This window comes from Lissotriton helveticus, chromosome 5_1 (genome assembly GCF_964261635.1).
Source record: "Lissotriton helveticus chromosome 5_1, aLisHel1.1, whole genome shotgun sequence".
In the NCBI taxonomy this organism is placed as follows: domain Eukaryota; kingdom Metazoa; phylum Chordata; class Amphibia; order Caudata; family Salamandridae; genus Lissotriton; species Lissotriton helveticus.
The window spans coordinates 1,556,546,165-1,556,571,077 of record NC_136065.1 but is presented as its reverse complement, the minus strand read 5'-3'; the positions used below and the strand labels follow the sequence as shown (position 1 = coordinate 1,556,571,077).

Sequence of the window (24,913 nt, the reverse complement as noted above, 5' to 3'; positions counted from 1 at the left end):
GTTCTAATAGCCTTATAACTAAGGCTCCCGGTTTAATGATATATATATATTTTTTAACATTTTCATCTGTATTAATCCATATGTATTTTTTACCCATGTTATTGGTATTTATCTGTTTTTATTTTATGTTTTGAGAGTAAATGGAGTTGTAAAATGGTATATTTCCACATTTATTTAAGTGATAAACTTGCACTCATACTTTGATGCCTGCTGCTTTTTAGCACATTAGGAAGCCAAAAATAAAACACTACACATTAGCATTACATACACATACATGTTGAGCTATGCCTGTATTTAAGGACATTTCGTCCCATTTTTTTCCCTCCCCATGCTTCCAGCTGTTGGCTTGGAATTCATGAAGGATAGCATAGAGTGTCATCCACAATAAGTGCAATTTTCTGTATTTTTATGCATTTCAAAATAAATACAGACAGGAAACACATTGTTTTCTCTCTGTATTTATCTGTAAAAATCAGTAAAAACTGAAAACTGGGAGCCTAACTTATGACCCTCCATAGAGGGCTATGCCGGCCTTTAAAGCCCTGTGTACTTGTTAAAGGCCCTCATCAGACGGTGGAGACAGTCTTTAATGGTAAGTATAGCCCGCTGTGGCGGCCTATAATGATATAAAAGCTGTGCAGTCAGCCTCCAGTACGGGGGCAACATGAGAGGGAGTGTTCATAACACGGGTCAAAATAGTGGCGATGCAGGATTGTCAAATACCCCCGCTCAATAAAGTACAGAATCACCCAGACCGAGGTGTGGAGCCTCACTCAATGAGGCCGCCGGGCTGAGTGAACTGGGGTTAAGTGACAGAAGATAATCTACCAGTTATGGAAACACTCTACCGCCCTTTGATTATTGGGCTGAAGTGATAGTTAGAGAAGAGGATGTGGCCTAACAGCTAGTGCAGTCGACCTCAAATCTGGGGAACCGGGTTTGATTCTCGGCAAGGACGCTCAACATCCTGTGATTCGGGGCAAATCACTTAATCTCCCTGTGCCGTACAAAAATGGATGTGTCCTCATGTAACGCAACTGGTGCTCGTGTAAAGCGCTCTGATACCATCGGGTCAAGTTTGCGCTATATAAAACTCTGAAGATAGTGTACCGACCTCGGGGAGGGTCCACAACAGTAAAATTAAATCACTTACTAGTTGATAAGACTGCAGACAGCACTGTCCCCATTTCAAGGAGTTACATCTAGAGGTTCTCCAGTCTGAGCTCTCTAAGCTGAAGGAAGCTGTGAATTTCTGGGGCTGTCCTACTGTGCGCACTCCGCACTTCGAAAATAAATAAAATGTAATTTTTTAAACCACCATCATATCTATTAATTAAATTGCCTACTCATAACAGCTGCTAACTAGCCCTGCTTTGGAACACCTGAAAAAGTGCCTCTCACTGGTTTCAGTTTACCGTCTCCAAAAAACGGGACATGAGCCAATTTTACCGTAATCTGCCTGGACAACCGTTGAGAAACTGGGCCTGTCCCGGCAACACCGGGACACCTGGTCATCCTAGCTACAGGGTGCTACTGCACCCCCTGAGGTGCTAACAAACGCTTCATCCCCCAGTTCCCGAGTCCCTCTTTAAGGAGATACCAGCCTACATACACTCGTAGACACTAATACTTTGACCCCGTGTTGGGTTGGTGCTCAACACTGAAAAATATTGCGAGGCCCTAAATGCGACAGACGCCAAGTGGCCTGCTGCTTGCCATGCCGGCCAATAGGCATTTAACTTCCCACTCTCCAAATCTGCGCTCCAGGACTTTCAAAGTTCATCTCCTTATGCTAAGGGAGTTTTTATGAATAAGGTTACATTAGCTGGGTGTGGTATGTAACAGTCTTAACATGGTTCAATATAAATGAAGGTGGTTATAGATAACTTGGACAACCAGTTTTTTATTGGAAAATGTACCAACACTGGGCCCCACTGCGCGAGCCCTTGTCCACCACCTGCTACCACACTACAGGTGAAACAGGGAGCTTGTCAGCCTGTAGGAGAGGGAAGAGGGTAACACCAAGCTGAGCACACCTCCTGTGTGGCAGTAGCTATTCCTTCCCAAAAAAAAGAGAAGAGAAAACTGGAGGGCTTGGGGCTGAAGAAGAGAGCTGAGCAGAAAGAGAAAGTGAGGGAGGGAAAGGCATGGGGTCTGGCAGGAGAAGTTTATAGGACGAAGCACTGGGAGGAACCGAAGGCCCAGGAATGGAGGGCTAGAGCCATGGGAGGGGGCAGTAAACCTGAGAAGCAGGTGGATGGACAGAGGCCTATCAGGAGAGGGATAGACGACTCTGATGGGAGAGAGGCGATGGTGGTGATGGAAGAGGCTAGATGGATGAAGGGTTGGGAAGAGAAGGGAGAAGGAAGAAGGAAGGAGGGTTGTGAGCTGAGGGATGGAGGGTGGTTGGAGAGATACCTACTGCCTGAAGTTGAAGAGAGGGGTCGTGACCCAGCCCAGGGCCTCGGGAACACGCCTCTGCTTGCTGGTCTCCGAAGAGTTGCCGGGTGGTGGGTTGGGGATTGCATACAACGTCACCGTCAGTAGAGTCTCCCTGGGCAGCCGGTTCACCTGGACTGGAAAACAAATCCTGTCAAGAGAAAGAGACATGCTGCTGAATATCGGCTTTCAGTGCCATACAGTTGATATTTTGTACTTTGCCTCCCCTGCCATTACTTCCATCTGATCTGAGAGGTGACCGCTCAGTTGAATTTGCTATCTGGTGGGCATAAGAGCTCTGGGTAACCAGAGGTGGCTGGTCCTTTCTGGGGATGGGGTTAAGATCAGAGGGCCCCAGGTGTTTAGGGAATGCTGATCCTATCTCAGGGGAACAGGGAGCACCGTGTAATCGGGGAATGCTGGTTTTATCCACAATCCATAAACTCTGGCTAGGTAGAAGAGACTGGTCCACTCTTGGACAGCCAGACAACTTCTGGAAAATGGTACTATCGTTGCTAGGGGTTCACCTTTCTAAACCCACAATCCTGGTTCCCAGCAAATTACAGAGACAAAAAATTGCAAAACGTTGTTGTATGGGGAATCGTATTACTGTTACAGTTTTGATTTTTTGTTAGATTCGTGATTTTGTTCGTGGTGACCTTGCCGGTCATGTGTGTGAGATTTTGTGGGACAACATAGGCCATATTTAACAAAGAACATTGTTTTGTTGTAAATGTTTAGCTTGGCGGAAGATTTTTTGGAATGTGGCTAGTTGTATCAATGATGACCAGACTGACCCATGAAACTCGAACAGCCTGGTCTCATGTAGTCTAACCAGAAAGTTCGATGTAACTAGGAGCCTAGGCACATCTAGAACAGCTACATAGGTACAGGCGACTGGAGAGCAGCTCGCCTCTAGAGTGGCCACAGAGCTTTCATTAACAAGAGACTAACTGTTCTAGATTGCTTCACTATTGTGTAACTGCACAACTGTACAACTCTATAACTTAACTCAGAGCTCCAGCACCTTCGGCAGAGACCAGACCTGTTCAGGGTTAGAACACCTCTGTAACTGGGTGTATATATAGACCCACATCTCATGCTTAAGATAGAAGCCAGGACACTCGCATCTGAAGGGCTGCCATTAATTCTGTATATGCACCATTCACCCGGAAGTGATCCTGAGCTGGTCCCCTGAGTTTGAGAACAGGACTCAAGACCTCCATAGCTCTGGACATGAAACAAATGAGCAGTGATCAGGCCTGTGATCGCATGGCTTGTAGATACTGTGTTTGTATATGGATGGTGTACTGTGGGATGACATATTGTTTAGTCTGGTCTTTTGATCCCTGAGCCTTCTTGTTCAGTGAATCCTTTTACACCCCAGTTTTTTCAAACTTGAGAGGCTCTCTGCCCCCTTTCAAGCAATTAAAACATAATCCGAATGAACAAAATGAAATAAAACATTAACTGCATGAGGAGGGCATAATGCCATCAGTTTCCCAGGAGTCCTCCTACTCCAAACTCTGAAATAATAATGTATCCACAATAAACGTCATCTGGAGTTATATCTACCCGTTGAAATCCTCTGCACTGATGCTTTGACTCTTGCTCCCATGTTTATGCTCTCCCTCAAAGTGAGAAACTCACACACTACGTATCCCACAGATGGCGCTAGATTTGTCCAGTATCTATGTATCACTTCAAGCACAGCACCCATCATATAATTTTTATTTTCACGCTTTAGATTTGTTATTTTTCACAGATTAGTTTTCCCACGATTAATAATTGGACTCATGATTTACCTCCCTGTCCCTGTGATAACATTTCTCCCAAGAGTACTATCCATGTTTTTCTTTTCTGTAAATTTTATGATGCAATAAGAAAGAATGTTTTATTACCACTTTTAAGAGAACTAGGACACAGTCAGTGCCGTGTTGCTATGCTTAATATTCAATGTCTTGACAATCACCTATGTGTAGCAACAACGACACTGTATCTAAAAAATGTGATTTGCAGTAGGAAAAGTAGGAGTATGACTATTTAAATGCACTTGAATCCTATATTTTTACCGAGTTGATTCCCTTGAAATTGATGAATTCCTGTATTATAACTATGTATTTTTAATATTGTAATGAAATGTGTTTCCTTTTATTTGTACTTTTATGATTGCTTCCAACAATCGAATAAAGATATTTGATGATGATGAATTTGTCACTCATCATGAAATAATGTACATGTGTGAGTTTCTGGATCCCCGGATATTCTTTGGAGACAGACAGACAGACAGACACACACACACACACACACAGAGTCACTGCCCGCTTTGAGACCTACGTGCTGTGGGTGAAGCACAGGCAAGCATACACAACCAGATTCTCAGTTAAAATACTCCCACAAACCTGTCTTTCACAGAATTTTAGAGCAGCCCAAGCAGTGTTCTGCCCAAATTTCCTCCATGAGCCCAATTGTAAGCTGTATCCATGGTTTAGCAATAAGCATGAGGAGCAGCAAGCTGGCAAAGGTGAGGATTTGAGCATGTGAAGGTAAGCACAGGCCAAGCACAGGCCATACAGCACTAGACAAGTTCTGGACAAGCCTTCAGAAGCATTATGTTAGGGTTCAATTTGGAAACAGACGTCGCTTTCTACCAAGAGCACCTGGGGAAAGCAGGGACTCCATCTCTGCGGGCCCTCGGGTAATGTATCTTTTTTGTGTGACGATGCATGAGAGATGAGACTATACTCTGTGGTCAGGGGATGAAGAGGCAGTCTTCTGGGCTGTTCGGAGTACCATGATTTATATCTTTCTATAAGGGTCCTGTGAGTCACTGTCCCCTTCATCTACGTTCTAACTCCTTCCCTCTTTACTGCCCCCTACATCGCCTCACCTTTCATGCTCCCTGGTAGCCAACCTTTCTTTCACACACCATCTGCTGGCACGCGATCAACTATCTCTCTATGTAGTGGGATATTAACGTTCTGTGTTAAGACGTCTTCATGCACACGGCTCCTTTGTCATTCACCCAATGTTATCCCCTCCTTTCCTTTCTCCTTGTTGTGCTTTTTCATCACTCCTGCTACTCGAGTGCTTTCAAGTGACCTTAGAGTAGTATAAAGTGCTACACAAATACCCCACTATACACAGATTACAACTGCTTTAGGTGCCCTCGTTCTTTAGGAACTCTGTCACTCCTTTATGCCACTTCCTGGTGATAATGCTCATCCCACTGGCCCGATGCCTCCCCTATCACATGGGATGTCTCATTTTGAAAACACATTTTTCCCTATGGCATATTTGTGGAATTAACCCTAGGGGGCAAACTATGATATCCCTACAGAAAGCTACATCAATAAAGGAGAATGCCTCACTTTCCCCACTTTCCACCTCTTATGAAGGTTATGAATCATGCCATCTTGGAGGGAGTCTTTCCCTCCCTATAGAAGACGGCGGTTGTAAAACCGCTTCTGAAGAAACCTACCCTAGACCCAGGCGTCTTGAAAATTTTTCGCCCCATCTCCCTGCTCCCTGCTCCTGCAAAGAGGCCTATCTTAATCTCCACCTCAGCACCTATCTTAAGGACTTTGCCCTCTTGGATAGATCTCAACATGGTTTCAGGAGATACCATAGCACGGAAACTGCTCTCACTACAGTCGTCAATAATATCTGTTCCCAGGTCGACAAGGGCCATACCACTCTGCTGGTCCTGCTGGATCTTACAGTGGCCTTCGATACTCTGTCTCTTCTTATACTGGTTTCACGTCCTAGAGAGATAGGTGTCGGGGGCCCTGCCCTGAATCGTCTTGCTTCCTTCCTCATTGATAGAGAACAAAGAGTGAAACTGGGTCAGTTTCTTTCTGCCCCTAAGCCCTTGCACTGTGGGGTTCCTCAGGGCTCTTCATTGAGCACTACACTTTTTAACATCTATGTGGCCCCCCTTGCAAGGGTGGCGAGATCATTTGGGTTGGAAGTGCCGTCTTATGCAGACGACACCCAAATAATGGTCTCTCTTACTCACTCAGTGAAGGACTCTGCCCAGAATTTCAGGAGCTGCATGTAGTCTGTTTCTCAGTGGATGGTTCAGAACTTCCTGAAATTGAACGGGGGGAAAACTGAGGTATTAATCTTTGGGGGAAATCAGGAAATCTGGTCAAGAGACTGGTGGCCACCCTCGCTTGGGGAATGCCCCGCCCAGTCCAGTATGGTAAGAACTTAGGGGTGTTAATGGACACTGCCCTTTCCTTTGACCGCCAGGTAAATAGGACCGTCTCCAACTGTTGTAGGATCATCAGGATCCTCAGAAAGATCTCCCACTTTCTTTCTCCAGATGCTCAAAAACAGGCCACGCTGGCATTAGTTTCTTCCAGACTGGACTATTGTAATGCCCTTTATTTGGGCATCAACAAGAGAGTCTTATTCATCGTCTTCAAATGGTGCAGAATGCTGCGGCGAGGATGGTGCTGAACCTTCCTAGATATGCCTCGGCTGCACTTAAGAACTTACATTGGCTTCCGATGCACTATAGGATCACCTTTAAAATCCTATGTTTGTCCAATGAAGCCTTTTATGGTACTGGTCCGGAGGGCATCAAGTCATCTGTTCATCTCTATACCCCCAGTGGATCTCTTCGTTCTTCCAACAAAAACCTTCTTGCGGTTCCTAGGTTTGCCAAGGCAAAATGGGGTGGTAGAGCGTTTTCCATTGTGGCGCCCAGATTGTGGAATTCTCTCCCTTTAGAGCTATCAGGGCAGCCCTCCCTCCCTCTGTTCCGTAAGGCCTTAAAAACCTGTCTTTTTTTCTGAGGCATATTTGTAATCCTGCCCCCTTGTTAGTGTGTTGGATGATCCGCTCTAGCGCCTTGATGCCCTTGAGCTAAGTTGCGCTTTATAAGACCCCTATTCATTCATTCATTCACCCATCTACGAAATGTCCTTCCGTAACCCTCTGTAAAACTGGGAACCATATCGCTCGCCACAAACCAATGCCTGTTTTTCTGCAGTTTTGTGGGCCCCTTGACTATGCATTTCATTTCATCCCTGGTCTAGGTTTCACACCGAGTGGGTTCACATACTCAGAAGTTCACTACAAATCTCCCTATATACACACACACACACACAAAAACAGATCTTTGTGCACCATAGAACTACAGACGCCCTATACATTTCTACACTCTGTAGCGCTCTATACACAAATGCGCACAATAGCTCACCACATACCACAGATCTCACTACACATGCAACAGATCTCCATTGTGCATTTCCCGAAAGTAAAAATGTATAGGATCTTGTGCAACAGTGAACCTGGGGTCATGTCAATCACCTGACTAATACCTGCTGCTTTCACATCTGTTTACTTTAGAAACATAAAACTTCCCCTTTAGAGAAGGAGAGAACCACCTTAGGTAGAGCAGACATTGATCAAGAAAATTGCAGCAGCACCATTCTAGTGGGTAGCTCCAAAAGATATTGGCTTTCCTACAAAATCTAAATAATTTTTCAGAAGGTGCTGTCCCTGTTATAAGGCAGCAGAAGCATATTACTCTAAGGCTTCACTGGGTCCCAGGAGTGAAGAGTTAAGTTTCGGACTTTGGCTGTGATTTTTAAGCTGATGTGGAGAAGGAATTAACCCATTGGAAACCTAGACTGAATGTCTACAAGCCATGCAGGGCTCTAAGAGCATTAGATTAAGAAAGGTTGGATACTCCAATTACTGAGAGAAGTATTTCGTATTACAAGCGTTTGTAGGTGCCAGCTGCCTGAAGGTGGAACAGTTTCCTTAGGATATCTGCCAGGTGGACAACTGTGCTCAATTTAGGATCAAGAAACTGACAACTTTTAAGCTGATGTTTCGATAGGTCCAAATGCGCAGCACCTAGATTTTGCACACCCTATAAATGTTTCGACTTCACATTCAAGCGCAATTAAAATCTCACCCCACAGATCTACACGGATACACAAAATGATCTCCTCAAACACAAGCACAAAATATATCTACGTTTACAAGTACATTACAGATCTCCACACACATAAAGCCCCACTACTGATCTCCATACACCACCCCAGTATTGATCTACCCACATACAACATACACTCTCCAGATCTTCACACATACAACATACACTCTCCAGATCTTCACACTCTTTCATTGCAGTGGCATAACAGAAGTCCCCGCAGCCCCCGCGTTGCGGGAAGGGTGACCTCGAAGCTCCAGGAGGCCCCCTCCGGCACTGTGCATGGGTGGTGGGACCCCGGGCCTTAAAGCTCCTGACTGGGTCCGGAGTGTTGGGCGCCTACTTCGTGAACTTTGCAGGGGGGGGGGGGGCACAAGTTTTGTTATACCACTGTCTCATTGCATATGTTCACACACTAAAGAGGACCACATACAAGCACACTGTAGATTTCCATACACCTCAACCCAATACACATGCCCACAAACACCCAAGCTTTACCCTATAGATAATCACAAAGAAACATACATATTCAGTAGATTCCCCCACATGCAGCACACTCTGGAGAGCACCGAAACCCAAGCACACTCCATGCATTGCTGTAGCTTTAAGAGCACTCAGACTCCCTACATCTAGAGAAGTCCATGAATTAGGGGCACCGTCATTTTCTGCACAGCTCCAATAGTCTATACCGTGACACTGCTGTGACAAGCCCCAGTACCTTATATCGTCAGTTTCTGAGCTTTGGGTGCATAGTAGGTTGGGTGGGCTGGGGTCACCTGGTAAGTAGAGGTCAAATTGTAAGGCATCATAACCAACAGACTAATGCAATGCAAGGTAAACACATTCTCAAACTTGGGGTGCTGGTGGAAAATGGGGACATGTCAATAAAAACCTTTAAGAACCCCATCTTGCACAACCCAAAACGTGAAGATGTATTAAGATCTTATCAGGCTTTATGTCCTACCTCTCCCCACTGTTTTACTTCACTAACTCATGCACACCACAGCCCAGCCTTGCATAGGCCAACACATGATGACAATTGAGCATTGGCCATGGTACACACGTCCCACCTAATCGATGCTCAGACCCTCCGTTTTCAAATCCACTTCCAAGTTCTTTCTGGCACTCGCGCAGAAATGAACAATTATGTCACTAGGAGGAAAACATAATGGTACAAAGACAAGCCACTGTGTCACCTGTTCCCTTAACATACCGGATAACCTTACTGACAAAATACCTGGGAATTTCTTTGTGGTTCAGGGTGAAATGTGGAACTCCAGCTCCCAGATGTTAAAGCATCCACCCAAAGTTAATCAGAACTGCAAACACCCAGTTCCCTCCCTGCTCCTCCACCCCTCCCGGCAGTCTCAGGGTTACCTCAAGAATGGCTGCCGGGCAGATTAACCCTTGGACAACCACCCAGCTACACCTTCTGGGGAGTATGCCAGGCCAGGGGACCCTCACCGCTCGGCGATACCTGGCAGAAGCGATGGGCTGCAAAGTCCATGGCTTTGGACTGTTCCTCACCACCCGCAGCAGGGGGCCTCTGGTGTAAAGGAAGAAAGCCGTTCCCCACCACCTTATGGGATATCCATGGAGTGTCCCAGGAATGTGGTCTGAATTGCAAATCCTCCAATAACTTCCTTGCAATGGGTCTTGCAAATTCTGACAGTGAGTTGTGGGCGGGTCTTTTAGATTCTGTCAACGAGTTTAGGGTGCACCTTGCAGACTTTGTCAATTAATTCAGGGTGAACAGGTTCCAGGAGGGTCTTTCAAATCCTATCACCAAGTTCCCGGTGGGCCTTGAATTCTGGGTGGCCTTGCAGATTCGGTTACTGAGTTCTGGGAAGGTCGTGGAAATTTGGTCAATGAGTTATTGTTGGATTTCCGGATTTGCCCATCAGCTTGCTTTCATGACAATAACTTGTCGTTAGTTTCTCGGTCTCTCGTGCTTAACCCCTCAAGTGGTAACCCTCTCAGTTCTCCTGTCTGCAGCCTTTCCTCCACACCCGTCTGTGTCGATCTAGCGCGTGGCCTTTCTCTCTCATTCCTTCTTTCTCCTGTAGTTTTCCTGACCCGAGCAGCTCCTCTGTTCCATTCAGTCAGCTTCTCCTGCCCACTTTAGCTGCTTTGTCCCCCTGCCGTCTCCCAAACTTCCGCCAGTGTCCTTTCCCTGGGACAGACCCGTTCTAAAATTAGCCCTTTTCCACAGCACGGTCAAGTTAAAATGTGACACCGCCTCGCATACCAGAGGCTCGGCGGGGACGGGGCTGGTGCCCACGACGTTCACTGTCCTGTGATATTTAAAGAGCAGGCGCTCTTCCGCCCTCATCCCACAATCCAGCTCGAGTGTTGACCCTTAACCCCGCCCCATCTCGTGCCACAGCTGCACCTGCCGGCCCAAGGGACCCAGCACCCGCGTAGGATATGAGTCAAGTCCGAGGGGCCCTCCAGGAAGTGACAACTTTATCCACCAGAACAGTTGTCGAATTGTTCGCTACAAATCTGTCCCTCCAAGCTGGTTCCTTCACACGTGTTTACCTCCGCAGTGCAGACAAACTTTTTCCCATAAAGCCTCGCACAGTTCGAAAAAGCAGGCCAGGTTGCTAAGAACAACAACTGCACATTCGTACAACACCGCGTGAGTGGAGGCACGCCCTGGTCGTTTTCCAGTTTGCGGATCAGGCACAATTAAGATGAAAGTGCTCGCTCGGCCTCTGAGTGTCTGTCTCCGAATACACAGAAAGTGCAGTGACCACATCACTGCAGGCTAAACGTCCTCTGTGCTCAGCCAAGCTTCCCTCGCATACATAACAGCTACAGCACAGGGGACACTTGCTGCGAACCAACACTCAGTTTTTCTTGCTGGTATATTTGAGGTGCTTTTATCTAACATTTTGATTTTTCAAAACCTTGTCATGATTTGTGTAACTTTCCTCCTAATGGGAGAGTCTGTGGCTGTTTTGCTTGTTCAGTAGCCTTGTCCACCACAACAACTAAGTCACGAGCCCCAATTGTACAACCTATAGCCCAGCCACCAGTGACCATTAATAGGCCCGGGACACATCTCTGGGCTCCAGGGCCACAGCCTCTGCAGGACCTTGTACCCCAACCTGAATACAGAACTGTACCACCAACTATTCAGGAAACTCCTCAAGACAGCTGCTCTGGCTGGCGTGTTCCACAACCCTTGGGACGGCGGGGTTGTCAGAAGTGGAATACAGGATACAGCGCCACCTCTCACATGCCAATGAACTCGACCCACCCTTGCCCTTTGGTACTTCCACCTGCTCCCATATAACTTTATTGTGGTGGTGCGGCGACGTGTGACACGCCATAAAACGCCATCTGTTCCTTTATCACACTACCGGCTCAGGTACATTATAGCTCTCACAGCCAAACCCTTTTTTATCCGATACCTGTGAAGGGACGTCGTTTCCGGTCCAGGGAGAACTGGACTGGACTGTTCCCATGACGCACAGGGTCAACACTGATTTGCATATGGCTGGGTCTAAACTGGGGTGGCATGGTGAGCAAAAAAACGATGGATTTAGCCCAGATCTCTTCATTGGGGGTGAATGTATGTTTTATTCAGCATTCCGTCCATCATTTGTTTGCGTAGGACGTTCAATTCAGCACACTAAAGTGAGAATCTGTTGTTCCAAATACTTTAAGACTACTTTAATTTGAAGTTAGACGGTGAATCTTAGCCTTCCTTGCTATGGCATCTCATACCTACAGTGAGCTAAAAAAAAAGTCATGATACTGCACCAGGCCCGCACTCTGCACTCTCTCTGGTGCAGCCATACCGACTTTTATTCTAGAACAATGCAGGGGGCTTGCTTGGGGTTTTTAAATTATTATGAGTGCTAATGTGCATGTTTGACATCACCAGAAGTGATGCCATATTATCTTTGCAAATAATGACCACAGGAAGTGAAAAGCTCAACATTGGCTAAATATAAATAAATAAAAAATAACTGAACCTCACTAAAATAAAAACATGACTGGCCTACAAATATAACGAATTCAAACATCTGTAGGTGTCCATATTAAGAGGGAGGCTAGCTCTTGAAGAAGTGGCGCAGAGGCACCTATCTGGTACTTGCATTTGGATAATTTCACCTACATTTCAATCCTATTTTATTTTATATTGCCTCAAAGTGAGCAAGTGTTTGCCTTGGCATCTGAAGGACAGGACTCACAATAGAAACCCAGCAAGGCCAGCTCACACTTACATCCTTCCGATGTCGGTTACACATGGGAAGGTATTAAACCGGTTTACGGTGCTTGAAAACAAAAACAAAAGCATTGTATGACACGCTATATTTTAGAAACAAATTATATTCATTCTGCTATCATGCAAACTGCGTCCAGGAGCTTCATTAGCCATCCTCTATACAACACTGTCTCAACAGTGCAATGCAAAGGCGTATTCTCGAATTGTCTTTCAGGGGATATCTCATTTCCATATGACATCACTATAAATATAAACGTGGTGAGGCACTCTGCATGTTATTCAAAAAATTCTAAATCTTCATATGATATTAGTCAGTCTAGGTGCAACTGGGGTGACGCACTCTGACGTTGGGGTGTAGGTCAAGTATTACTAGAAAAATGCTGGGTGTCACACACCTCACGTTCCCTGGTTGCAATCTGGAGGGTTGCACGACCCTTTCAAAGAAAGTAAACCATATGTAATCAAATAATCGGTTTCTTCTTTCAATTTTCAATGATTTATTGACTTCTTGTTGATACACAATGTTAATCGTCACATGCGCATTTGGACGTTTTTCTTCAGAAACAATTCATTTCTTTTAACATTTGAGTAGGCCATTGCCATGTTCCCATTCCCAATGCATTTCGGGATTAACCCTTCATCAGGGGAGTCATTACTCTAGTCAATGCCTTTGAGTGAAAAAAGTACAGTAGGTCAACAGTGCTTATGATATCTTTAGGCACGGTCTGCTTAACGCCGGTATTACGTTTCAACTTCTTATCGGTGACCAGCCTGACGCTCTCAGTAGCGGTCGCTCCCCATGCTCCCTGCTCTCCTTTGGTATCGTTGGGCTGCGCTCTTTGCTCTGATCTGCTCATTTAAAAACTGCTGACTGCTGTCCGTCATAGCGCTGCACTGCGATAAGCATTGTCGAGCATTAGAAATAATTATAGCGCTTAAGCTGACTTAGCACTGTTTTATTCATTTGTGCAGTCTCAGTTGTAGCGCTCGCTGGGTAGCTTTGACTGGAAATTGCTTTGCTTGTTTTGCGCATCGATATTTGTAACGCTTTCATCACAGATTGTATAAGTTATTTAATTTGTCTTTGTGCCCCAGCCTGTTTCTAGTTTCACTTTTGCTGCCATTTTGTTGTTTGTTGTGCCTTCGGAGCCCGTCCTCTACACCCCGCCCCCACCTGATCCTCCCTCACCCCTACCCCTCCCACTATCCACATATGACAGATGCCTTTCCGCGCAGCGTTCACGCGCAGCGGTCGCGCCCCATGTGCGCCGAAGGTGCGCCAAAGGTAAGCCCGTCAAGGTGCGCCAAAGGTAAGCCCGTCTACGCCCGTCCGCGACTGGACCGCGCCCAGCGCCAGCCCCCTGGTCCTCGCTTTACCCACTCCACCCGTATAACGTATGACGCCGCTACCCTCTTTGCCCTTAACCCCGGACGCACACCACAATGCTGCGAGGCAGGCCCAGGACACACCCATGGACCCTTCGCCTGCCACTCCTGCAAGTTCAACTGCATCAGGACCCACACCAAATCCACTAACTACAAACACAGCTCCGACTCTACCCACCTGAAGTGCATCCTGCTGAACACCCGCTCGGTCCACAGACACGCCACCGAACTCTGGGACCTACTCGACACTGCATCACCGGACATCGCCTTCCTTACAGAAACCTGGATGAACACCTCATCCGCGCCCGACATCGCCATAGCCATCCCGGACGCTTACAAGATCATCCGAAAAGACCGCACCAACCAAACAGGAGGAGGCATCGCCATCGTCCATAAGAACACCATCCGAATCACTACCAGCTCCGACGATAACCTCGCCACCGCCGAGCACCTCCACTTCCAGATCCACACCGACCCCAGGACCACACTTAGAGGCACCCTCATCTACAGACCACCAGGAACCCGCACACAATTCAACGAAGATATCACTGACTTCATCAGTCCACATGCCCTCACCTCCGAGAACTACATCCTACTGGGAGACCTCAACTTCCACCTGGAAAAGAAAAACAACAGCAACACCACCACCCTTCTGGACAACCTGGCCAATCTCGGACTCAAACAACTTGTTGACACCCCCACCCACCTTGCCGGACACACGCTTGACCCTATCTTCACCTCCAGCAAACACATCTCCTTCGATCACACAACAGCCCTCCATTGGACGGACCACAGCTGCGTTCACTTCAACTACAAAAAGACAGCGAACAACAATCCCCACAACCTGTTCCCCGAAGAAACTGGAACAAAATCACAGCGGACCAACTCTCCACATCGCTTAACCAAAACCCTCCTACCATATCATCGGACCCAAACCAAGCTGCCACCAAACTCACACAATGGATCACCCACAGCGCTGACGAATTAGCACCATTGAAAAACCACCAGATCAAACAAGGTAGCAAAAAGGACCCCTGGTTCAACGAGGACCTTAAGAAATCCAAGAAGTTATGTCGTACTCTCGAGAAAACCTGGAGAAAAAACCCAACTACTGACAACCTGACCACCTTCAAGGACGCCACCCGCAAACACCACCAATTGATCCGATCCACCAAGAAATCAGCATTCAAGGATCGACTCGACAACAACGCCCACAACAGCAAGGAACTATTCAACATCGTCAAAGAATTTACCAACCCCACCGCCGGCAATAACGACATCACTCCCTCCCAAGAACTCTGCGACTCTTTATCCTCTTTCTTCCACAACAAAATCGCCGACATACATAACAGCTTCAACAACCAGTCCGAAGAACAATCCACTCCACCCACCTCCGAACCCATACAGAACTCACAACCTTTGCGCCTGGAACCCAATCACTACCGAAGACACCATCCGCCTGATGAACTCAATCCACTCAGGATCGCCAACCGACCCATGTCCCCACCACATTTTCAACAAAGCAGACTCCATCATCGCACCCCATCTCCGCGATGTCATCAACTGTTCCTTCAACGCCGCTGCCTTCCCAGAAAGCTGGAAACATGCCGAACTCAGCGCCCTTTTGAAGAAACCCACAGCAGACCCCTCTGAACTTAAGAACTACCGCCCCATCTCACTCCTCCCATTCCCTGCCAAAGTCATTGAGAAAGCCGTCAATAGCCAGATCGCCGCCTTCCTGGAATCCAACAATTCCCTTGACTCCTCACAGTCCGGATTCCGAGCCAAACACAGCACCGAAACGGCCCTCATCGCAGCTACAGACGACATCCGAACGCTTCTGGACAACGGAGAAACAGTTGCCCTCATCCTACTTGACCTCTCCGCCGCCTTCGACACAGTCTGTCATAGCACCCTCATACAACGCCTCAGCAAGGTCGGAATACAAGGAAAAGCTTTGGACTGGATAATCTCGTTTCTCGCCGGAAGAACCCAGAGAGTCCGCCTCCCCCATTCAATTCAGAGGCCACCGAAGTCATCTGCGGAGTACCACATGGCTCATCTCTCAGTCCCACCCTCTTCAACGTTTACATGAGCCCCCTCGCATCCATCGCGCGACAACACAACCTCAACATCATCTCCTACGTAGACGACACCCAGCTGATCCTCTCCCTCACCAAAGACCCTAACATCGCTAAAACGAACCTACACGAAGGAATGAAAGAAGTAGCCGAATGGATGAAGAACAGCCGTTTAAAACTAAACTCCGACAAAACGGAAGTCCTCATACTAGGATCATCCCCCACTGCCTGGGACGACTCATGGTGGCCACCGGCCCTGGGTACAGCACCCATACCTACAGACCACGCACGCAACCTGGGCTTCATCCTAGACTCCTCCCTCTCGATGTCCAGACAAGTCAACGCCGTCTCATCTTCTTGCTTCAACGTCCTTCGCATGCTCAAAAAAATCTTCCGTTGGATCCCCACTGAAACAAGAAAGACTATCACCCACGCACTGGTCACTAGCCGACTGGACTATGGAAACACCCTCTACGCCGGAACCTCTACCAAACTACAGAAAAAACTCCAACGCATCCAAAACGCCTCAGCCAGACTCATATTGGACATCCCACGTCAAGCTCACATTACCGGTCACCTGAAAGACCTTCACAGGCTCCCCGTCAACAAGAGAATAACGTTCCGTCTCCTCACCCACGCACACAAGGCCCTCTACGACCTAGGACCCGAATGCCTCAACACACGACTGTCCTTCTACACACCCACCCGCCAACTGCGCTCATCCAATCAAGCCCTCGCCGCAGTTCCGCGCATCCATAGAACCACCATGGGAGGAAGATCCTTCTCCTACTTAGCGGCCAAAACCTGGAATTCTCTCCCCACTCACCTCCGCCTCTCCTTTAGAAAGCAGCTAAAAACCTGGCTATTCGATAAGTAATGCACACACCCTCCCCCAAGCGCCTTGAGACCCTATGGGCGAGTAGTGCGCTATACAAATTTCTGAACTTGAACTTGAACTGTCTATGTGGTTCATTCCGGTCAAGAGCTGGTGTGACGCCATGTGGCCACGTCCAAGTAACGTCCAAATGTCCATGTGACGATTAACATTGTGTATCAACAAGAAATCAATAAATCATTGAAAATTGAACGAAGAAAACAGATTATTTTATTACATATGGTTTACTTTCTTTGAAAGGGTTGTGCAACCCTCCAGAGTGCAACCAGGGGACGTGAGGTGTGCGACACCCAGCAGATGACATCACATCCATAGGAGGGGGAGCGGGTTACGTATGCTGCTGTATGCAGACCAGCGTCTCTCTTCAGCTTAAAGGGCTGTAGGATCGGCCCCCTGTAAGGTGAGGGCTTCCAGCTGTTCTACAGATGTCGGGGCCACAGCTGGGCATCAGGGCCTAATCCTTTGTTGTAGGTGTGAGATTGAGCATAGCGGGATCGAGAAATCCACCTACCCCCTTCATGTGTGACTCTCACTTGTAGTGAGTGACACCACAGATGCTTGCCAATGCTTACACATCCATCTTGCAGAAGCACTTACATGGTCACCTTCTCAGATCCGCATCTAGTGCTCTACTGGCTACTCTAGCTACAGTCGAGTCTGCTTGGTGGCAGATCTTTCCATGCACAGCCGCCCAGTCTTCTGAACTCTCATGCTTGAGAGAACCAAATGATAGGAAGCTCTGAAGTTGTTTAAAATGTTGACTTTTTAAATAGCAATAGCAGGCATCTGACACCATGCACTTCAGTGCTCGTTCTCAACAGCATCTTGTACCACAAATGGAAACCTAGTGCAACATAAGAAAATATGTTACTTACCGTTCACTGTAGTTATCCAGTATTGGTATCTTTCGTAGATTCAAATGCTTGAATCATTCCCTGACGTCGAAGTGGGAGTCCCACAGGAATGATTCAAGCATGAGAATCTATGTAAGATCCAATACTGGATAAGAAAATGTGTTACTTACCTGTAACTGTAGTTATCCAGTATTGGTAACTTTCATAGATTCAAATTCTTGAATCATTCCCCGTCCTCGAAGTGGAAGTCCCACAGGAATGATTCAAGCATGCAAATTTATTAAAGATCCATTATAGCACATACAGGAAGCAGCAGAAAGTTCAACCACACACAGAATAATTACAGTACAGCGAGTAGCAATGCAAGTACACACATGCACAGTCTCTCGAAATCTCTGTACAGTAAAGCAGTGAGTAGTGTAACCTTCTCTTACACAGAGTAGGGACAGCTTTTACCCCGCTTCTAGAATGATAAACAGGCCTACCAATCATTCATACCCAAGGCCACCAATTCACTTGGGACAGGCCCCTGCTGAAATATTAGTAGGTGATCGGTTTCAGCTAGTCCTGGCCTGCAGCCAGAGTGCTAAATTCCATGAACAGGTCACCCTTCCTACACCATTACCTACTGTCCCACCCACTTCCAGTGGAGTCAGGAAGAACACTTACCTGTGGTCCCAAAGGATGAGGTGGAAGAGAGACTTGGTGGCATGCACCTTCTTAGTCTGCAGCGGGCCGCACAGCTCCTTGCTCCCATGACTCAGTGAGCAGCACACATAGAATTCTTCATAGCTGTAAAAAATCAAAAGATGGCTTATTTTAAGACAATAAGCTACCATACTCTCTCAGATACCATAACATAACATGTGCATTTGTAAAGCGCACGTTCACCCCTAACAGGGTATCTTGGCACTGAATAACAGATGTTTATTATTACCCAACTCAATGGTACTCATTTTATCGACCTCAGGTGGATGATGAAAGGCCGAGTGGACCCATCGGGATTTGAACCTGTGGGACCCACTGGGATTTGAACCTGTGACCAGGAGGTCGAACACAGGCCCCGGCAGTGGATGTATTCGTCCACTGAGCCACCAGACCCAGCGATAGTACTCTGCCTCAAGAGCAATACACAGGCGTGTTGTCCCCCAAATCCAAATAGTCAAAAGCTCCCTGTGCCTATGGACCTCTCGACCTTGCTGCGTGCAATCATGAGCACAGCAGAACTTATGGTGTTAACCAAGTCACAACTACTCAGCTCAGTGGCGTAGCGTGGGGTGGGCCATAGAGGCCGGTACCCCGGGTGCAAAACTCTTTGGGCCGCAAATTCTAAAAATGTTCTTAAAATCTAATAGATGTGCTTGGGGGTAAGGGTCTCGGTACTGGACTGGTGGAAGGGACTCCTGAAGTGCTAACGGTCCGCCCCAGGCGCAGGCAACCCATGCTGTACCACTGCCTCAGCTGAATATATAAAAAGGCCCAACATGCTGCTCTGAAGTCAAGCAACATGCAAACAAACTACACAACAACTAAACAATCAATGCACACGATCTCTGCTTCACCTGCAGCACACAGCAGGCACAAATGTATAAGCTGGTCGGTTTCACTAAACCGTCCGTTGGGCAAGAAAAATCAACCCGACATTCCATTAACTTTACCGCACCCATATAGGCCTTTCAGAGTCAACGACCAGCCGGTGTACGATATGATCAACTTCCTAACCGATCAGTGCCACAATGTAAAACAGGTCAAAGAAACGGGGACATTTGTTAAACAAGTATCTAGAAATCTTTTGCTGTGGTTTCATTTTACAGATATGCACCTAATTCCTCTCCGTCACACATCCTTTATCATAAAACGTAATCTTCGCATCAATCGTTTTTCACTGTAAAATTAAGCATCCAAATGGGCAAATATTTACATTCAGTAGGTCAAAGGGTAAAATGGGGTGGGCACAGACATCAGAAAACCTGGCTAAGAGACCAAAATTGTGGGACACATAACTACTAAACGATTAGCTTTTAAGCCACCGCCACTTTGTTCATCGTCTGCATTACCACTGGCAACGGGAAGCCAGGAGTAGGTAGTATCTGGCTACGCCAAGGGTGTCCATTGATGATGAGGTCATACATCGGAACCTGTGAGCATGTGCAAAGACATCCGACTGTTCAACGCCCTGCAGCTACACTCCTGATGAAGAGCGCCCACAGTGGCCCCTATAGTGTGGAGTGTCACCTTGAGTCCAGGGGCCGCGCCACAGGCACTGCTGTCAAGGAATGCTTCCACTGCAACATGCAACGCACTCAAGTAATTCATTTATTTTAATTCTTGATACAGCCCACTGAGAGAAGGGCAAAAGGTACCAGAGCGCTTTAAAATAGAGTGAAACAAAATACAAGTGGGAAAAGGCAAATGTCAGTGTGAATAACAGTGTTTTTGACTCCCGTGGATCCCCACTCAAGCATTACTCGATTTTGGGGACCTACACTGAATCGTTACTAGAAGCCAGAAATCCCGGGCAAGGCAATTTCTATGATTTGAACCTCAAAACAATACACAAATAAAGAAACAAGTATACATCAAACAAAAACTCAAATGCTGAAATATTGAATTAACTTACAAATATAGAAAAATCGAAATTTTAATGGGAAGGTTGGAGATTTTCAATTTTTTTTTTTAATTCTAAAACACGAAGGGGTGTGCTGCGGTCTAGGATATCACTGCCTTTTTGCTCCTAATGCACGCGCTCTTCTGTCGGCACTTCAAAGGAGGCCACCCATCGTCCATACTATAATCTGTCGCTGTGTTGCAATTCTGCGACAAGGGTGTTTGTTGGAGACAGTGATGAAGCGCGTGCTCTGGAGGCTTAGTTTAATTTCATGCCGGTGATCCAACCTCAGTTTGATGCTGTGAACTTAATTTTGGGTGAAGGGTGAAAGATGTGTGCTTTTGCCCACACTAGGGTTCTGTCCTGCAGCAGCAGGTATGTAATCTGTCCATTAAACAGATCATACGAGGCAGTTATAGAGTGCTGAGGAAAGCCACATTGCGTGTGGCTGTTTTGGTGCAAAAAAAGAAATAATCTGGGAAACGCAAGCAGAAAACATCCAAGGACTGGCGCCGAGTGTCAAAAGAGAGCAGGACCCCATGCAAACAAGAAGCTGTAGGTTATTTCAGCCGCTAATCGGGTCCCTGGATCTGTCCCTGGCAGCCTCCAACTCGCTGAGCCTTTCTCTCGAGGATGTCGGCATCACCCCAGCCCGCTCCGCCCAGTAAGATGCCCCCACCCTCCTCTGGAGGGAGAGGCAGGCAGACAGACATATGCTGCAGTGAAAGCCTTCACAGGGCGCAGCCTACGCGACAGGTGCCAGCCCATGCGGGGCGCATGGCGACACGGGTCAGAGGGCGCCGCCATTTCCCAGGCTTGGATTCCTTTGTCCTGGGCCACTCGCCAACCAGCATACATTAAAGGACACAACAAAAGGCGTTGTGCGGGGCTTGGACCGGGATGGGGTAACGGGGGGGATGTGTCACCAGCAATAGACACAAGCCACCCTTCCGGCCCAAGAGCAGCCATGTCCTCCTAACCCTCCGCCCTTGCTATACAACCGCTCCACGCACTCCCTGTCAGAGTCCTCCCTGCTCCGGCACACGTGCTGCTGCCACCGTTCCTGGCCGAGCACCATGCCTTTGTGTTCGTCCTGTTGCACGCTCTACTCGGGGCCGGATTAAGACCTTTAGAGCCCATAAGCATTTTTTGGTGCCCCCATCTACATCTAATTAAAAATATAAATAATAAAACGCAAAATAAAATTTACATTTTCGACATGAAACAAGACTTACAATAAAATGGAAAATAATGTTTCTTTTTGTATACTTCCACTTTATTTATAGGTTCAGCTGCACCATTTGCAGTTTTGTACCCTATGTTCCATGGTCAATCCAGCAATGGGAGGTTTCTGTGGTGCCTCCCCTTCCCATGATGCCCTAAGCACGTGCTTATTTGCTTATCGGTTAATCCAGCCCTGGCGCTATTGCACTAGCTACAGCACTCTCCCTTAACCCCCGTGCCCGCCTAGTGTGAACAGCATTCCTTTCACTGCCACCCTTGCAGAGTAAAAGATGAACGGCCTGCATCTGGATGGTAAAGAGCTCCTCTAAAATTCATTGAGGCGTAGAGGAAGATGGGACAGGGAGGAAACAAAGGTTATGATGTAGCCACTTTGAATGATCTCTAAGACCCATTTGTCTGATTAATGAACCTACGGATAGGGAGGAACTGTTGAATCCTGTCTCCCATCGGCCTGAAATGAGCTACCTTGGAACACTGTTGATCCTGCAGGCCTCTGCTGTACCTGCCAGTGCTAATTTTGCAGTCAATAAAGCACTGAATTGTCTTCTGTACCACTGATTGTGAAGGCCATGGTTGCTAATAGGCTAGCCCCCAGAAATAGTTTCATTAATTACTAAATTGATGGGGAAATAGTTTCCCAAGATTCAGTAAACTGAAAATGCATGCAGTGTTTCGGTTATCTTTAAATCTCTCTAGCACAGAGTTCACTTTTTCTCCAAAGAATCTGAACCCATGGAGGGACATGGCCTTAGGTATGTTTGTACATGGCCAGAAAATCGGGTCAAACTAATCCATGCGTTCCTTCTAAGCACAACACTGCTGCCAACAGCCATGCCAAGGAAGGCCAGCATGGATTACATACTTTGCTGCACCCTGTACATCGTGTATTGTCTGAGCCCGAGTAGCTCGGCGGTCCTCTGGTACTGCCAGGAAGATTTTCCTAGCCATATGCCTCAGAGGATGCACACAGCTGACCAGCAACTATACTGCATTTATGAACCTAAGGGCCAAGCTTACCAAACAGAGCATTACTTTGCCGAAAGCTTCAATCCTTGTGAATTTTGGGAAGCAATACGATTTGACCTTGCTGGTGGAGCATGTACAATGGCTCTCTCAGATACAGGGTGCTTAGTTAAGAAGTCTGGATCTCCAGGCACAGGTCTATGTTGCCAGGCTATTGGCCAGCTGACTGGCAGGCAAGAACAAGGCTTGGACCATGTACAAGACTGTAGATGACTCATGACACCACTGGCCGACATGGTCTGCACCCACCGATTCAACATCTCCAACTCAGACGGCGCTCCACTCATCCTCTTACTCACGGAAGACCCCGCCAGAACTAACTTCTGGAATGCCAGGACAAATGTTTCCGACTGGATGAGGTCCAACTGCCTGAAGCTCAACACGGACAAGACAGAAGTGCTTATCTTCGGGAGGAACACCTCACCATGGGACAACACCTGGTGACCACCGAACTCTAACCTACACCTACCCCAAGGACTATGCCCCCAACCTCTGCATCTTTCTGGACAGCAAACTCACCATGAAGTGACAGGTCACTGCAGTATCCTAATCCTGCTTCCACACCCACCACATGATTCAAACTATCTTCAGATGGATCCCCATCAACACCAGAAAAACAGTCATCTGAGCGCTCGTCACAAGCCGGCTGGACTACGGAAACGCACCCTACTCTGGCACCACAACCCAACTTCTCAAGCTACTTTAGACCATACAGAATGCTGCAGCCAGACTCATCCTCAACCGCTTCAAATGCACCAGCATCACGCCCCAACTTAGAAGCCTCCGCTGGCTCCTTATCCAGACGAGATGCCCAGATTAAGATGCCAACTCCAAAGTCCTCCACAACCAGGGACCAGCAGGGCTTTAAGTGGGCCGGGTCTCACCGGTGCATAGCACCAGCAGTTTTTTAAAGGGGGCCTTGAAATGGGTGTCTATGGGGCTCTGTTTTGTGCCTTGCCACAGACAGTCCATTTTTTCCCGGACTTCAGTGACAGCAGGCACATCAATGTGCACGTGTCCACACTGCATATGTCTCACTAGTGGAGAAGTTACGACATGACGTCACACCAGGTGAGCATTGTAGAGGAAGGGAAATCCTTTAAAGAGTCATTTTCTCTCTGGATTTCCCTTCTCTATTTGAAACTCATGAGCAGCAACCTTGCCGTGGTGTCACCAGGGCTTCAAGTGGAAGCTTTTTCAATTTTATATACAAGTCATAGTTGATGCTTACTTATCCTATGCAACTAACAACCATTGACAGAGCCAATAGTCCTTATTTGTTGTAGGTATGATGTTACTTGTTGTATTATATATCTGGATGCAATGACAGGAACAGCAAAATACAAGTCGGTGGCACACTATGCTCAACACAAATTATTAGCTTACATGTTAAGCCACACCCTTAATTACATTGGCCACACCCCTTTGAGAAACCCCACTAGTTTTTCCACCCCACTTAAAGCCCTGGGGACCAGCCTACATCAACCATCCACGGACCTTCCACCAACCCGAACTGCGCTTCACCTCCCTCGCCCCCGTATCTGCCAAAGCCACAAAAGAGGTCATTGGTTCTCCTACCTCGCCGCCTGTAACGACCTCCCCTCACCTTCACTCACTGACTTCAGAAGGGGAATCACGACTTGACTCTAACTAAAGGCCTGAGAGACCAACGCTTGGATACCCCCAGGGGTGACTTGCCACGCTCTACAAGTACTGTTTGATTGATTGCTGTAGCCATCAAAGCATCAGTGAGGACATCATCAATTGGTAACTGGGGCTCCAACTGATGGCCTGGTACCAGCTCTCTCTGTTAAAGAAAGTGAAGCCCTTCCGCCTGAAGAAGGACTTCAGAACTGCTGTTCAGGCCGGGGCCCGGAGTCTTGTATCTGGATGATGGAATCACCCTGCTCCATGGCCTCCCAGATTCCACAAGGACCCCCTTTAAATGCATCCTACACACAAGCCTGTCTCACCAAAGGACTGAAGAAATATGATCACATCACCCATCCCAACTGAACTCAACGGGCTCACCTTGCTGGCCCGGGTGCATAATTTACAAAGCCCTTAGTTGTCTGTACCCACACTTATCTGATGGTCATCAGGCTGGAGGGAAAAAAATGAATAAAAGAAAAAAAAACTTTCTGCATCTGAAGCTACCCCTCTTGAAAGAACACATCACCGTGCAGCCACCC

At 47.3% G+C, this 24,913-nt stretch overlaps 1 protein-coding gene across 2 annotated transcripts in view; it reads right to left on the bottom strand.

Annotated features, from left to right (window-relative positions):
* Positions 1 to 24,913, bottom strand: part of PIK3C2B (phosphatidylinositol-4-phosphate 3-kinase catalytic subunit type 2 beta) — a 463,326-nt gene that overhangs the window by 170,671 nt on the left and 267,742 nt on the right. For both annotated transcript variants that reach the window (XM_078644643.1, XM_078644644.1), the window contains exons 12-13: positions 18,515 to 18,637; positions 2,423 to 2,590 (exon numbers count right to left, since the gene is read on the bottom strand). In XM_078644643.1, the coding sequence (XP_078500769.1) occupies positions 2,423 to 2,590; positions 18,515 to 18,637 (291 nt within the window). The remainder of the gene's footprint in view (positions 1 to 2,422; positions 2,591 to 18,514; positions 18,638 to 24,913) is intronic.